This window comes from Coturnix japonica, chromosome 1 (assembly GCF_001577835.2).
Source record: "Coturnix japonica isolate 7356 chromosome 1, Coturnix japonica 2.1, whole genome shotgun sequence".
NCBI classification, from domain to species: Eukaryota; Metazoa; Chordata; class Aves; order Galliformes; family Phasianidae; genus Coturnix; species Coturnix japonica.
The window spans coordinates 50,915,317-50,930,999 of record NC_029516.1 but is presented as its reverse complement, the minus strand read 5'-3'; the positions used below and the strand labels follow the sequence as shown (position 1 = coordinate 50,930,999).

General features: G+C 44.1%; 1 protein-coding gene across 1 annotated transcript; it reads right to left on the bottom strand.

Annotated features, from left to right (window-relative positions):
- Window positions 1-6,351: 6,351 nt before the first annotated feature.
- Window positions 6,352-15,620, bottom strand: ATP6V1E1 (ATPase H+ transporting V1 subunit E1). The gene is made up of 9 exons (XM_015865162.1): window positions 15,484-15,620; window positions 13,640-13,705; window positions 12,626-12,735; window positions 12,095-12,161; window positions 10,254-10,343; window positions 8,950-9,018; window positions 8,419-8,513; window positions 7,534-7,621; window positions 6,352-6,977 (listed from the first exon to the last, which is right to left on the bottom strand). The coding sequence occupies exons 1-9, from the start codon at window positions 15,514-15,516 to the stop codon at window positions 6,915-6,917; spliced, it is 681 nt and encodes a 226-aa protein (XP_015720648.1). The 5' UTR covers window positions 15,517-15,620; the 3' UTR covers window positions 6,352-6,914.
- Window positions 15,621-15,683: the final 63 nt, after the last annotated feature.

Sequence of the window (15,683 nt, the reverse complement as noted above, 5' to 3'; positions counted from 1 at the left end):
TCTCCCTGGCTGCTGTGTTTTCTTGTCTTCCTTTGCATGGGCAGCGGGTGGGTCGGGCAGGGAGCTCACATGTACGGCCATGGCCAGGCAGGGCCATACTGCCTATAAGCCATTTCTTCTCAACCCAAGGCATCACTGCGTGCCCGCCTGGGTTGGCACTGCTGAGAGCTCCCTCTGGCCCCAGCAGGCTGCCAACAGATGCTGCTGCTCACATCTCCCGCCTAACAGCCTCCCAGGGCCCATCTGCCCTGCTGCAAAGAGGTGCACACAAAGGACCTCGTGCTCACAGGCCAAAGCAAAACCTCTTCCCGCTTCTGTCCATCTCTGTGCCCTAAGCAGAAAGTCGGGCTGCCAGCAAGGATAGGAAAATAAACCAAAGCAAATGACCTGACCAAGAGCTGATGATGACTCCCATTGTGTCCCCGCCCCGGGGCTGGCTTTGCTCTCTGTCACATCTCCTCTCACGCCAGCAGTGATGAGAGCAAGCTGTCCAATTTAGGCTGGGAGGAATGCGGCCGCTGCTGCAGTCCCAGGAAGCGTGGGTCAGAGGCTGGCAGGGCGCTGCTCCTCATCCTTGGGCGCTGACATTAATTGGAACCAGTCCTGATGGGGGGGAGGAAGGGGCATCACTCAGTGCCCTGCAGCTGTGGCCAGGACAAAGCCCATCTGTGCTGCAGGAGCTGCCATGACCCAGCCTTGGCAGGATACTGGCAGGAGCCCCACGGGCAGCAGCAGGCCGGCCACGTATCCCTCCTTCCTCACCTTCCTTCCTAACATCTGTCAGCACCAGGTTCAAATCTCCCCTACCCACTGTGGGTCAGGAAACTTGGTCCTCAGAAAGAGCTTTTTCTGATGCACTCAACTCCTGTCTTCCTTTCTAACCTCCTTGTCCCCACAGACTAGGATGCTCGCCTCCCTTTTGTCCAGCCCTATCATGGCAATCAGCAGCTGGTCCATGTGGGTGTGGATCAGGGGCAGCTGGACTCAGTCAATCCAGTGCCATGGGGATCAGCTCGGCGCATGGAAACAAATGGCTGCTCCTGCAGTGAGCTCCAGCGTGGGATTTGCATGGACAGACAGTACGGAATAGCACTGCTAGAGCCAACAGGCAGCACGCCCTCGGGGTGCTCAAGGAGGAAGGAAGAAATGGAGTTTCCCTATGGGTGAAGCTTCCAGCCCCAGGAAGCTGCGTGTTCCCAGCCTGCTGCCTGCTGCTTTTTTGCATATTCCTTTCCCTGTGTGACTGCCAGCATGGTGGGAGCACAAAAGTTCACCCCCCCCCCCCCTTTCATGACTGCACCACTCCTTCCGGGGCCAGTGGGCACAGGTTGTTTGCAATTTCCTCAGGCCGTGACCTTTGTCTTGGCCGTGGCAGAGGAGAGTCCATCCATCACCCTGCTGGGGCTGGGGGCTGGGGCACAGCCACATCCTGCCACATCCTGGGCAAAACAGCTTTGCTGCTGCTATGGGACATTTCCAGGCCACAGGACTTTGTGTTTCATTAGGAAAATAAGCAGCAAGCCATATCCCTACACTGGGATGCAGGTGCCTGCCTCCACACTCAGGTTCCCAAGGGGAAATCCATCCCAGGTGCCATTCCGCCCCCACCGTATTCTGTGGGGTTGATGCCACCTGCCTGCTTCAGAGAATGGGGAGCAAGGAGCATGGGAAACAGCTCTGCTCCCGCTATGGGTTTCCACCCCTCCCGCAGTCACACATGTCCCCAGGCCTGCCCTGCAGGCAGCTGTACAGCGGATGCCCACATGCCAGATGTCCTGGGAGATCAAAGTTGCAGCTCGCCACATCCTCATTCACACACACACCCCTGTGCCTCCCCAAAGACTTATAACTTATGCTCTCTATCTCCTCTCCAAGATATTTCCCTCACTCCCTTTGTTTGCTTTCCAAGCCCCGCTCCCCCCTGGCATGCAGCAGTGGGGGAAGAGCCCTTTGCCCTGGCTGCCAGCACCAGGCTCCGGGGCTGCAGTTGTGCAACCACACATCCCCATTAGGCTTATGGGGGGGAAGGCATGAGGACCCACCAGCTCTGGGCTCTCCCTGCACTCCCACCCCATGCAGCCACAGCTCCAAGCCCTTAACAGTATCGGGACCCCACTGCCTTCACCACTGCTCATTTCTCTACCATGGTACTGGGGGTTGAGGCACGGCTTGGGGGCTCCAGCCCTCTGCCAGCTCTGCCCTCGAGCACACGCAGCCCGTGTGTAGCTGGGCCTTAATGGGAAGGGGAAACGTGAGATGAAAAAGGAGCGATTAGCAAAGAGCAATAAAACTGATCAGATGCAGGCAGATATGTTAGCAATATATTAAATAAGGAACAGGACCAAGCCAGATGGTTGCACCGACTTGCTTTACAGCTCCAGATGACTTAGCAAGAGGTCACTTAATGGAGCTGCAAGACAAATGGTTTGGGCTGGATGAAAGCAAAAGCTTTGTGCTTCCCTCCTCACGCACACGGGGCTGAGGGACATCCTGCTGCAGGACAGCATCAGCGGAGCCCCAGCAGTAACCACGCTTTGTTTTCAGTAGGATTGCTCTGTTCTCTGAACTGCAGCCACTCTGGGATGAGAACAGAAGTGCAAGGATGTTAGATGAGGGGTTGCACTCAGTCAAGAAGGAACATTCACAGAGGTATATGAGCAGCATGGCTCAGAGCTGATCATCAGTGGTGAAGGCAGGAGAGAACTCCATATTGTGATGCAAAACTTCGGGACCACTTTGAGATTTATGCTAATTTTTCCAGTGCCTTTTGCTCTGAAACGCTGAGCAGCAGCATATACAGCCTGGTGTGCAAGTGTGTGTTGTGAGAGCGATGTTTCTCCACAGTTCCAACTGAGGCTGTTCCGCATTGCAAGGCTGCTGTGACCATCTGGGTAAGAGAGACCTTTGCTGGCAAGATAATGTTGCTCCTTTAGACTATGTTCAGCCAGACTTCAAGGCACTGCCTCAGTGTCTGATGCCTGCAGCCATGGTAAGTGCCAAGGAGCTGCAGAGATGCATCGCTCCCCCAGTTCCCACCTTTTAAACCGCCCACTTCAGGGCTGCGTGAAGAGCAGTCACCAGTGAAGACTGAGGCAGAAATGTTGAGAAGCTCAGCCTTCTCCTTATCCATTGTTACCAGCTTGTCTATAATGCTGACTAGGCAGAAATACACTCTCCTGGACTTTACTGTACTGGCTGATGTGCATGTAAAAGAGAGACACATTGTGTCTCTTTCTGATTAACGTTAATAACTCTCAGTGTGAAAACTAAGAACCAAAGGAAGGGTTTTGACTCAGAGGCACAGTAAGTAATTCTCCAGCATTCTGTGGCTTTTCCTCCAATCTTATTCAACACCTTCATCAATGACTTGGATGAAGGGGACAGAATACACTCTCAGCAAGGCTGCTGCTGATACAAAGCTGGAAGGAGCAGCTGATGTACCAGAAGGCTGCACTGCCATTTTGCAAGACCTGGAAAGGCTAGAGAGAAGAACCTGATGAGAGAGGAATGTGATGAGGTTCAATGAGGGTGATCCTGTACTATTCTAAGCCTTCTACTGATCACTTAGAGTCAAACTTGTTCTTAAATTTCCCACTGCCAACCGTGCAAAGTAAGTGCATCGTTAGCTCTGCTTCCCTCTGACCAACACTAGACACAATCAACCCTGCAGTGTCCATTCATTCACAGAGTCTGCTTCTGCCATCACTATATTCCTTTACCCGACTCTGATTTAACACATCCTTTGTTCCCTACTTGTCGTTTCTTAATGTGCTGATCTGGCATAGGGCTCATTCACCATACCTAAATGGAATACTTTGCATGCTTACAAAAAGCTGGATAAAGATCAATACTCTCATTGATTTGACCCAGGTCATTGGGTAAATCACTAAGGAAAAACAAACAAAACAAAAAACAACTGTGCATCCTAATTTGTTTCCATCAGCAGCGCAGTTCAAATAACCAAATAGTGCTGCAGTGACACCTCAGCGGGAACTCCAAAATCCACTTGAAATGTGGCTTTTTATTTCACTTTTTACTTGTAAAAGCCTGCATCCAAACGATTGAGAGGCTTTGATGAAGACAACAGGATTGCAACCTATACTAGGTAAGCCAGGACTTAAGCCATAACTGGATATTCCCCTTCCTCTGCTAAGATGCTAAAATTCAATAACCGCCGCTACTGCATGAGATGCAGGCTAAGGATGCTGCAAGTAATGCAGACATGGCTTTTTCTAATAGAGTTCTGTTATGCGTCTGTCTCATGATTACAAGCAGTCAGCACTTCTAACACTCTTGGAGGGAATTGCTGGTGAAGTTCTTGCCATAGCTGACATGGCCTAAGTGCAAAGTGCCTGCAACTCTGTTAATAAAGGAGAGTAAGTGCTTCAGTTCACTTGAGTGGTGGGTACTGAACCCCAGGCTCAGACTTCAGATACAATAAAGTGCTCAGATCATTTCTTAAGGGTCAGCTTTGAATCACTGCTGCCCATGTGATTAACTAACAAACATCCTTCCCCCAAACTAAAACCATTCCTGATGCTGCTTTTGGTATGACAGTGGTTATTTCCTCCTCTTTCCTGCACAGGAATATTCAAAAGGGAAGATGCAAAATGAACAGAGCAGAGTAAACTGTAAGCAGTAAGTCCAGTATCTTCCACTCTGAGCTCCACAGTCAGACAGCAAGTTTTCATTCTGCTTTTCAAAAATAGGCAAGATTGGGATTTGTGAAGGTTTACTCCTTCATAAAAGAAGACCATCAAATACTGTATAAAGAATCTCTTTCTGTCACAGCAAGGTATGTTTACGTTATCAGTGTTGGAGATAGTCCTGATAATTCCTTATGTGTTTTTTCTTCTTGAATAAAGCCTACCTGAATACTACAATGGTGCCCATCAGCATGGGGTGACATACAACAAACAGAGCTGCCTGTCTCTTCTGTGTGCTGATCTTCAATGTAGTCATCACCTGTCAATGTCAAGAGCAGTAACATCTCATCCAGCCCTTCAAGATTTTACTTCTATCCACTGTACTCTATTTTGACACAGAGTTTCTCTTCCTAGCTTTAGCTATAAAGAAAATAAAGACCCAACTAAGTTCAACCGCACCATCAAAGCGCTGGTAGATACCCAATCAATGAGCTCAGTGAACCCATTGGAAAGAAAAAAGAGAAAAACCCAGGTCTGTTCTGAACAGTACTATCTGAGGCAGGAAGCAACACAGTGAAGCATGCACGCAGCTTTTCCTTCACTACAGGTATGTCACAAAACCACAGCCCAGGGCTTAGTCAGGGTGATGAGTCACTGACAGATGCAAAGATAAAAGCTGAAATGATTATCCAAGTATCTAGAAAGTGCGTAACTTTAGTCTTGTTGCCTAGTCATAGAACCACGTAACAAAAGGCAAAGCACTGCAAGAATAAATACTGCAGCTGCGTATATGGAAAACAAGAGCTGATGCCTAAACACAAAAGGATTACTAATAAATAAATTAGAATTTTAAAGAGTACTTTACATAAAAGCATGCACCTCAGCTTGAGAGGAAAGGGCCTCAGGTTAAAAGTACTGCACAGTGCAGTGCTGCTGCAACCCTGACAAGTATTCTTCATGGCAACAACACAGAATCCCTTCTACTCCTGAAGCATTGCAGTACCTAGAGAAAATGACATCAAAAACACTCAAGCTGTAATTTGTGCTGTTCCTTATTCCCATGCAGCAAGCCTCAAAAATAAACACTAGTTGAGGAGTGAGGTACTCTGACAGAGGCTTTTCAGCATGGCAAGTCACCTAAAGAAACTTTCAGTCCTACACCATAGGAGGTGAAGACAATACTAGCCAGCCCTGCAGAAGGAAAGAATGAGTAAGCGTTAACAAAGCCAAACAGGTTAGGAAGTAAACACAGTTGTGTTACTTTAACATGTTAAGGTGTGAAAGGTTAACAGTTGAGGGAATAGTTGTAACAGGCAGCTGTTGTACCTGAAGTCCTCAAACATAAAGGAGCATGGTTTGGATCTTCTGCACAGAAGCAACAAATCTGTAACTGGCAATAGGCAGTCATATCTCAGTAGTGCAGGTATGTTATTCTCTTGTGAAAAAGATTTAAAGGATCAAATTGCAAAACTATTGGCTCACTTTGAAGAAAAATCAAGCTCTTACCAGAGTATTATGCAAAAGGCTTGCCTATAAATCCCATATTATTTTATCAATTAGCCTTAGAGTATTCCATACACTTCAATTCTAGCTTCACAGAACAGTGTTTACACAGAACCCCCAAGCAGAAAGTCCTTATATACACAAGGTCACTTTTCAAAGGTTGCTGCTGATCATCCAGAGAGAAGCCACAAGGAACTCCATATACACACACACATTTTTATTTTAATAAATAGTGTTTTACAGGCTCAGGCATTTTGTTGTTGTTGTTTGTCTTTAAAATCACATATACAGAACAGAAAACTGCCTGACCAAGTAACAAGAATTGAGCTACTAACCCAGGGAAGGAATGCATGCCCTCTATAACACTGAAGACCTTCACTGAAAGGGGACAGTCCCATGGGCAGAACGGTAATTTACATCACAGATTAGACAACTCGAGAGAAATGTGGCCAAAGTAAAATGAGCGACCTTAAATGGAGCACTTGTCTTTACAGAGCCACAGCAGTGCAAGGAAAGCAAAGAGCCCAAAAGCCTCCATCTTCTAGTGTCACCCCTGGATGCACATACACGTCCTCACATCCTTTAAGCTATACATTCTAACCACAAGTGGAGAGGCTAAGCACAGCAGGTACGCAAAATTATTCCATTGAAGAAGTGATTGGATGACACAGTAACGTTACATTTTGAGATTTTAAATTAGCAGATGCTTTTGCATTCCCTCAGTATGGCAGTGGAACAGATCCCACCTTTTATTATTATAGAGGTTTAGTCCAAAAATTTCCTGTTGGCATTAGCACCAAAGAGAGCCACTCTGATTTCTGGCATCATCTGTTGAGAAAGGGTACATCACATCAGTTATATGCAACACAATTGCTGGGCATTCCTCACTACAGGAATTATGTGATAGCTACCTTGGTCTAAGAAGGTAATTCTAAGCTAAGAAGGCAATTCAATTGAGCTTCCTGAAGCTTCCACATTGCCTGCTAGCCTGTAGACAAAGGATTGCTTATACTGCAGCAAGAGGAAGAGATCACAGCTAGTACGTCCACTAGGATATAACAGCACCTCAACCAAAGCTTCTCATACTGAAGCTAGCTCCAATAAATTAAGTGAACCTCAGTAAATCAACATCTTGTCTACAGAAGCCTCTCAGTACGATTTCTTCCTGAGTTTTATGCTCATGCTTAACCAGAAAAGTATACTTTTGTGGAAATGCCATGTTTGTTGTAGAGAAGCACAAGCAATAAGTAATCTTCTTTCCCTTCATAAAAATAGCTTCTTGTTATCCAGGCTGAAATCCGATCCCACACAATATTAGGATTTAATTACAAGACACCACCAGTTAATTATTCCTCTTCTCACTTCAGCTGTGAGAGAAACTCACCTGCTGGGCTACGAGATCCAGCCGACTTTCCAGCGTATTAGAAACCTTAATTTTACCATCACTATTGTAGATTTCAACACCTCCAGAACTAGAAAGGAAAAATAAAACTCATGAAATCCAGGACATATCCCAGAGCTATAATGTGGCAAAGAAATTATCCCAAAGGTGCATTTATTGGCGAGCCAGAGGCATAGGTAACTTTTTGTTGTAAACAATCATTTTTTTATCATGACTTATTAAGAACCAACACAAAGTGATGCAGTGAAGTAGTAGAGCAAAGCACCTTCACAGCTACTGGGGCACACAGCTACATACAAAGATACTCATTAGCGTGATGTAAATACAAGCAGCGCTATGAAATTTGTCACTTCAAAACAGTTTCAGACTTTGTATTTTATTATTAATAAGGTGCTTGCAGATTTGGGAAAGTGAAGAAGAGTACCTGAAGTTCTGTTTGCTTGTTCATACATAAAAAATGATCAGTGATTTTCAGAATAGGCAGCTCTGTTCCATGTTAATTATAATGATCTATGGAAATAAAGCCTAGCAGGCCTAACAAACACAAACTACTTTGTGTCATTATCCTGCAGCACCATGCCTTCCACCTTAGGACTCCTTCTGCTTCCTGCAGAGACAGAAAGCATGGCTACATTTGTGTACTCCCACTCTAAAAGGCCAACAGTTAATTAAGCTTCTACATACAGTCGTTCTACACTTCAGTGCTGTGCAACAGGCTGGAAGTAGCAGGAAGCTTTTATTAATAGTTCTGATCCACTAGAACAGCATTAGACACTGCAGGGATATTACACGCATCACTTTCTAAGGTTGTTCTAATAGCTGTATTAAGTTTGGGCTCTGTAAGAAAAAGACTCCCATTTTCCTTACATTTCCTCTGGCAGGAAGTTGTCTTGGTCAATGTGAATATCCACATCCCTTTTTGTGGCATTTTTGTAGATAGGAATGCTCTTCTGTACGGCAGCCTAGGACACAAGATAAGCATCCAATTAACATGGGTAAATGCTAGCAAATCATTAGGATCTGGTTGCTTATTCATTCAGAGTTAAAAAAAAAAAAAAAAAGGAAAAAAAAAAGGGATTGAGGTGTTTTGTTTTGTTTTCTAATTAGGCAATCTGTACAGCTTTTGAGCCAAGAACAATTATTATTATTAATGTCGTAGTGGTCTGTAGTTTCCTAGGTAACACCCAGTGATTCCCAACTTGAAATGTATATTCATTTATTATGGGGTCCTTTTTGCTCTTCACTTGTTCTCTTACATTGTAACTGCAGCAGAAGTGCAGCTTAATGGCATGCTTTCTTTGTTTTCATGTCACACATATGGGGCCTTAGCAGCAAATACCTGGTCAGGTCTCAGCCTTCATGAGCAAGGATACTGTCATACCACTGGTGGCGTCTTACCTTAACCATAGGGAGATCTTGTTTCCTGCACCGAACAACTATTCTAGGCTCAAGCAGCTGGTAGAATCCCTGCACAAGATAACCACCATAGTATCAGAAAATTGTCATTTTAATCGTATCAGAATTACTTAACCCCCCAAAAATAAAGGAGCTGATCTATTTGAAAAACAAGATCTGACAACGCTAGCCTGTCCCAATGAGTACTTTCCTTCTAAGTTCACCCTATTCAGGTAACTCTGAGAAGACGGCAATGACATCCAGGAAAGCCTTTAACTACAGATGTGTTCCTCGTTGGCCTAAAGTTTAGAACTCAAGTACAACTAAACGTGCATACCATAAGATTGAGTTGCCCAGATAGTATACACGATTATAAAAGGATGACTGCTGTCCAAACTGAGCAAACTGTCATTTTCCTGTGCAGGTCTTGGAGAAGACATGCTATTGTTTCAGTTCAGTTCCTGTAACTCTTGCATTATAGTGCCTGCAGTAATACACAAGTACTAATCCTTCAGCAGATCAAATCTAACACATCAAGATGGACATGGCTACTTTGAACAAGTGAGACAGGTTTGTTTCATACACAGCTAAATGTGGCACAGAAACAAAAACTGGGATTTGGAAGCACCAGCTGGGAACACTATTAAAAGCACTCTGCCATTAAGCTGCAGACAGGACAGTTTGTGGCTGGTTTCTCTGAGTTTATGGCAAAAGGACTAATTCACACCAGATGGTGGCACTAGTGGCTGCACAAGTGACCTTGGCCAACACTTTCTACATTTTTAGCATATAAGTTTGGGAGCCAGAAGATCGTATAATAGGTAAAGCAAAATTTAGTTTCATGCTTTGCACGTGTCACAAATGTATATGATTCTTCAGTGAATACATCAAAGCCAGGACTAGCTTTGCAGGTAACTACTGACTTCTAGGCTTGAAGAAACAGCTTTACCCAAAGCTTCATCTGAGTGGCTCATTTCAGCTAATTACCACAAAAGCTTAAAGCATGGATCCTAGACATGCACGTTACATACAATTTATGCGTGCACATCTGCAATCATTCTTATAACGGGAGCCAGATGCCTGGTATACTATATTTTACACTTCAGAATAAACTACAGCTGTACCTGTTCAGAATCTAAGATCAAAAGATATAGCAGAAGTGATGTTTAAAACTCAAAGATCATCCAGCAACGTTTGATCTACAGTAGCTGTATCCAACTGTAACCTCTAGAGTTGGTTTTATTTGAAGAAAGACACCTAAGTGAACAGAGCTGCAGTCATTTATTTGCTATGATTTAAATATATACCTGTAGAACTAGTCCATCCAGCAGTATTTGGTACCTGGCAGTATCCTTCACCACCTTGGCAAGTCTTAGCTTGGCCTCATTCAGCAAATCCTGCATTCAGAAGAAAATCAGATCAGCAGAGCCCATCTGTTTGGCATTTGGTTTCATGCCTACCAACTTTCTGTACTCCTATTATAGCTATCACACCCTGCCAACACGTAAATGTACACTCCAGCTGGTGTTCATCCAAGCTAGACCTTCATCTATGTGCATGGCACAACATCCTTCCCAAACAGTTCCCCATTCTCTGCCCTGATCTGAACCCAGTATTAACCAGAAGCAGTTCTTTTTTTCCAGGAAAAAGAGACCTTGGTAGTAAAAGGATGGTATTTATGTTGATTCACAGAGCACCTGCATAAGTTATAACTTGTTGTTTATTCTAAACTAATAAAGTTGCCCAAATCACTATTTTTTCCAGCTTTGTGATCAAGCAAAGAAGTCTAACCAATATTTTTATCAAACGTTAAAAAAAACACACACAAATTTTGTAACCAGCAAGTTGAAAAATCAAAATTCAAAGCTTATTCTTAATTCAGAGTGGATGCTCTCGAATGTCTTTGTTCTATAGGTCAGTATCAGAAGAGACCAATCACATTTCTTTAAGATTCAACTCAAAGTCAGCTCCTAGAACTGAACCATCCCTATAATTACTTCAGAAGAAGCAACCGTATGACTGGGCACAAAACCTTCCATACTGTTCTGCCTTACAGTGTTTAGTAGAAAAGTGCACTTTAATACAATCAGTTTGAAAGCATGAGACTATCCCAGTTCAACATTGCGGTCAAAATACAATTAACACTACTACCTCTAGAGTAACACGGCATTTCTGGAAGGGATCACTTTTGTTCTTCACGAAGAAGGGTAAAGAACCAATAAGGGAAGGAAGAACAACTAGCTTGTGACTCTAAAGGGCTTTAAATGAGGAAGAGCGTTATGTATTACTCAGAAGCATGAGACTGAGTCAGCTGATACATGAGGAAGAGATTACCCAGTAGAGACACAATACAGCTAGTTCTTTAGCCGCCCCCTTCCTCCTCACTGTCAGTACAATCACAAATTTGAAACTAGCCATTTTCTTCTGCTAACTCTCCTTTTTCATAGCAGCGCCGACTCAAACAGCATTACCAAATGTTTTACATTTGACCTGTTTATCCAACAGCTCAACAGCACCACCTAGCTAGCACACAGAACGCTCCAACTGTTGGAAATGGGATGAGAAAAGTGGTGATAAGTAACCTTCAGGCTGCATGATAAGCAAAATAAGGATACCTTGCACAGAGACACTAAACAGCAGCCTGCCTTGGTAAATGATCACTCACCCCACAGATCCACACACAGACCGATTACTTACTTAGCAGAAAAAGAAGCAAACTTTTCCATTTACTAAGGCCACTGAAGATGAGAGAAAAAACAAACTGGGAAACAGCGCATTAAGCCACACCAGCCTCAATGGCAGCAAACAGAACTTCAAAGCTCTACGGTCTGTAAAAGAGAGTCCTTTCAAGTCCTTAAAAGAAATAAGCTATTGTCCAAACAGTAGATAAAACAGATGCCTGTAATGCTCCCAGCAGAGAGCTGTTTCCCTTTTAAAATAAGAGGCAATAGAAACTGTGAAAACAAGCTAAAGCAGATTAGTGAAGCTGGATCATCATCATCAGTGACTTTTTTGTTTACCTGGGAAGGCCACTTCTGTACATTGATACAAACTTTACTCAATCACAAACCATGTTTTATTTCAGAGAAAGAAGCTCATTTCCCATCATGGAATCAAACCTTGGTGTGTTTACTGCAGACATACTCACTGAAATAAGGTCATCCCTTGCTTTGAGGACCTTCAGTCTTGCTTGATTCATCAGGTTGGACATCTGACTGCAAGTTGCATGATAAAGTTGAATCAGCCCATCAGGCTTTGAATACAGACAGAAAAACTACAACACTTAAATGTATACATTTAAAAGTAGCAGTAAAACAGTGCTGCTTAAATATTTTAACCTGTGCCTGAACTCGTGTGAATGATTACAATGCAGAATCCCATTGTTCAGTAAAGACTCACCAAAACTAAACCTGACACAATCATTTGTGCCACAGTAACATTCCAAGCTGCACTTTTAGACGTACATAAAGAACTAAGATGGATTTTTTTCACCAAGCCTCCTACCAGATACACAATTGCTGCTCAGCTTTGTTAATTAATGCTCAGAAAAATTAGAAATTCGCAATTGGAACTCACTACATTAAGCTGCAATTTGTCCACTTACCAGAGTTTTGTAGAAAATCATTAATAAGAGGAGAGCTCAGGCTTTGAAGCCAACCACCCAGCCTAAGCAACTTACATTTTCTTTTGCTGCTCAATTTGTTTCTCTTTCTTTTCATAATACTCCATGATTTTCAGCCTCTGCGTCTGCACAAGGCGACCCTTCTCAATGTTGAATTCTTCTTCAGCCTACAGTAAAAATTAAAGAACTGAAGTGTAAATTGATCCCATGGGCTATAAGAATCAAATGAAATGGCCAAGCATTAAGAACACGTTCGCAGATAAATTAGGATCATGTAAATTATGGCTCCCTATAAACAAAATATCAATACTCAATCAATACTCGAGTCAAAAGGAACCTTACTAAGATACAGTTTATTTCATCAGTATATGTGTGAGAATGCCAGTGAGGAATTCTGCAAATAATTCAACCCATGCCTTAAGTATAAATGTACTCTTTTGTTCCCCAGGATACTTACTAACACACATCTACAACTGAGTCTGCAGGTAGTTACACAGATTTAGTACAGTTACAAACAAGCTTTCACCAAGGTAATTCAAATAGTTAACTTCCATCTTTTCTTCTTTTTCTTGCAAACACCCTTGCTTTGATTTCCTACTAATGTCTAAGCTGAGCATACATTGGAAGCCAAGCCAAATTCAGAGTAACAAAGGAACAGCTTGCTACAAGAAGTCTTAGCAGAAGTCTAAATTATGCAGGAAATTCCCTCAATTCTTTGTGTTGTCAAGTTATGTAAAAGAGGTGGGGAAAGCGTTCCACTTAGTCCAGTCTGCTCACATTGCTATTCAGCTCTCCTTTCTGCATAAAAGTATAAGTGAACTTAAATGTGAATTCATTCATATCCAAGAACTGCTAAGAAACCTGGGCAAAAGAACAGCTCCAACTGAGTTACCTTTGTAAATAGATAAGAAACATAAACTGTATTTGGTAGCATCATTTTTGCCATACATAACTAAATCTTAAGTGAACCACAGAAAAGTTTCCTAGGGCTGCTCTGAGTGCAATTATCAAATTAGGATATCAGAAGCAGCTCTCCTTTTGTGTTTACTGGCATCGAACTTCCACTTTTACCTTTGCATCTATTTCTTCAGCCTTTTCATTGGCTTCCTGCTCAATGAAAGCCATCATGTGCTTGATCTGCAATAAGAGAGAGAAAAGGTATTTTCTGTTAGAAAGGATTTTGATGAGAAGCATATCCTTCGGAAAGGCACAGATGGCACCTGAATGAACCCTGCTGACACAACAAGCACATGACACCATGTTTAGAGACTGGTATGCACTATCACATTCAAATTTAAGATACTTTTTGAAACTGCTTTACAGGACCAACAGCTCAAAGACATACAATCCAATTGCGTTAAATAGTGCTTGTTTATCTTACACCATTTTGTGACTGCATTTTGGTTCAAATCTAGAGCAGGCTATAAGGAATCATTGCCCAATCAAACTGCAACTTCTAACAGCACAGCCATTTCCAAGTATAGATGAAGTGAACTGCACACTCAAGTGTACCACAAACCCCTTGTTTTTCGCTTGCATTTTATGACGAGCCATGTTTCACAACCTGGTCTGAACAAACTTGCATGCAAGATCCCATTTATGTAACCTTGTGCCAAAATGAAGTGCTTTGAAGAAAGATGCTGATGTGAGAACAGAGCCCATGCAGACAGCACTGTGCCCATATACATGAAAAAACAAACGGTAGAAGGGAAGTGGAAGATTTTAGGCACATGCTGTGGAAGAAATGAACAGGTTTCTATATCCTCAAAATGAAGTCAACCATTTTTATTTCAGTTCTGGTTTGCAAGTCCACGTATAATGACATCTTGTCACCTTAATGCCAACAACAGTGAAAGTCCACTAACACTGTGTGTTTCACACATTCACAAAGCCCTGACTAACCTATAAAGTCTATCACAGGACCATAGAATGGCCTGGGTTGAAAAAGGACCACAATGATCAGCCAGTTCCAATCCTCCTGCTATGTGCAGGGTCGCCAGCCACCAGACCAGGCTGCCCAGAGCCACAGGGCTTTGAAGTCTATGCTCAAGTTGAGCAAGGCCAACACAAAGTCAACTTTACTTTTTACAGTCTTCACGGAGGTGGAAGGAAAGAGAATAAAAACAAGAGAACGCAGCACAGCAATTCCCCTTTTGGAGAAAGGCAACCTACTGATTTTACTTTCAATGCGATGCTTCCCTGCCAAGAGACTATGTTTACTGAATGAGAAAGTGAGACACAAAGCGCTCATGATGCAGAGGACACCCAGGAGCTGCCAGGTCTGCCCGCTGCCTGCAGGACCGGTGCTGGCTGGATCTGTGCAGCTGCTCACTGCACACACAGCACCCAGCCCGGTGTGAAACAGGATTCAAGGCAGGGGCACTATTTACTGTCAATAAGGACACAGTGCTCTGGATGAGGAAGGAACATGCAATGTTCAGACTTCAGCCTTGTAAGTTTCCATTGCAGAAGCAGCCTTGCTTGAGGGTACAGAAGTGAAAAGGAGAGATGAGCGCTGAGTTCCATCTAGCTCCAATTAGCACAGCTAAACAGCAGTGCTTATACAAGGGCAACGTATTGATCAGCCTCAAGGAACCATTAGGCGCTCTAGGCAGCAGCACACCCGGGCCGGCTTCGGAGAGAACCCAGCTGCAGCCTACAGGCCGCTGTTCTGACACCACCACTTCAGTGTGCCCCGGTGGCACAGGTGGTAGGAATGCCGAGTTGTAACACCAGGGCCCTGGGTTCGAATCCCCCCTGTGGCACAAGAGGTAGAAGTGCCGCTCTGCAGCACAGAGGCTCGAATCCCGGGGGTTGGACTCGATGATCTCTAAGGTCCCTTCCAACCCGCACCAGACTATGATGATGATGATGACACTATGATACTATCCCCAACCCGCCGAGCCGAGCCCTACCTGCTTCTGGACGTCGGCATCGCTGAGCGCCATGTTGGAAGGCGGCTGGACCCCGAGGAGCGGCGGTGAGAGCGGCGGGAGCACGGCACGAATCAAATCCGGTTCGGGTCACAGCTGCCGCTGTGTCACCGCGCCCCGCCCACTCTTCCCTCCCGACCAATAGGAGCCCGTGTTTGCATGACGTCACGGCGGGGCGGGGC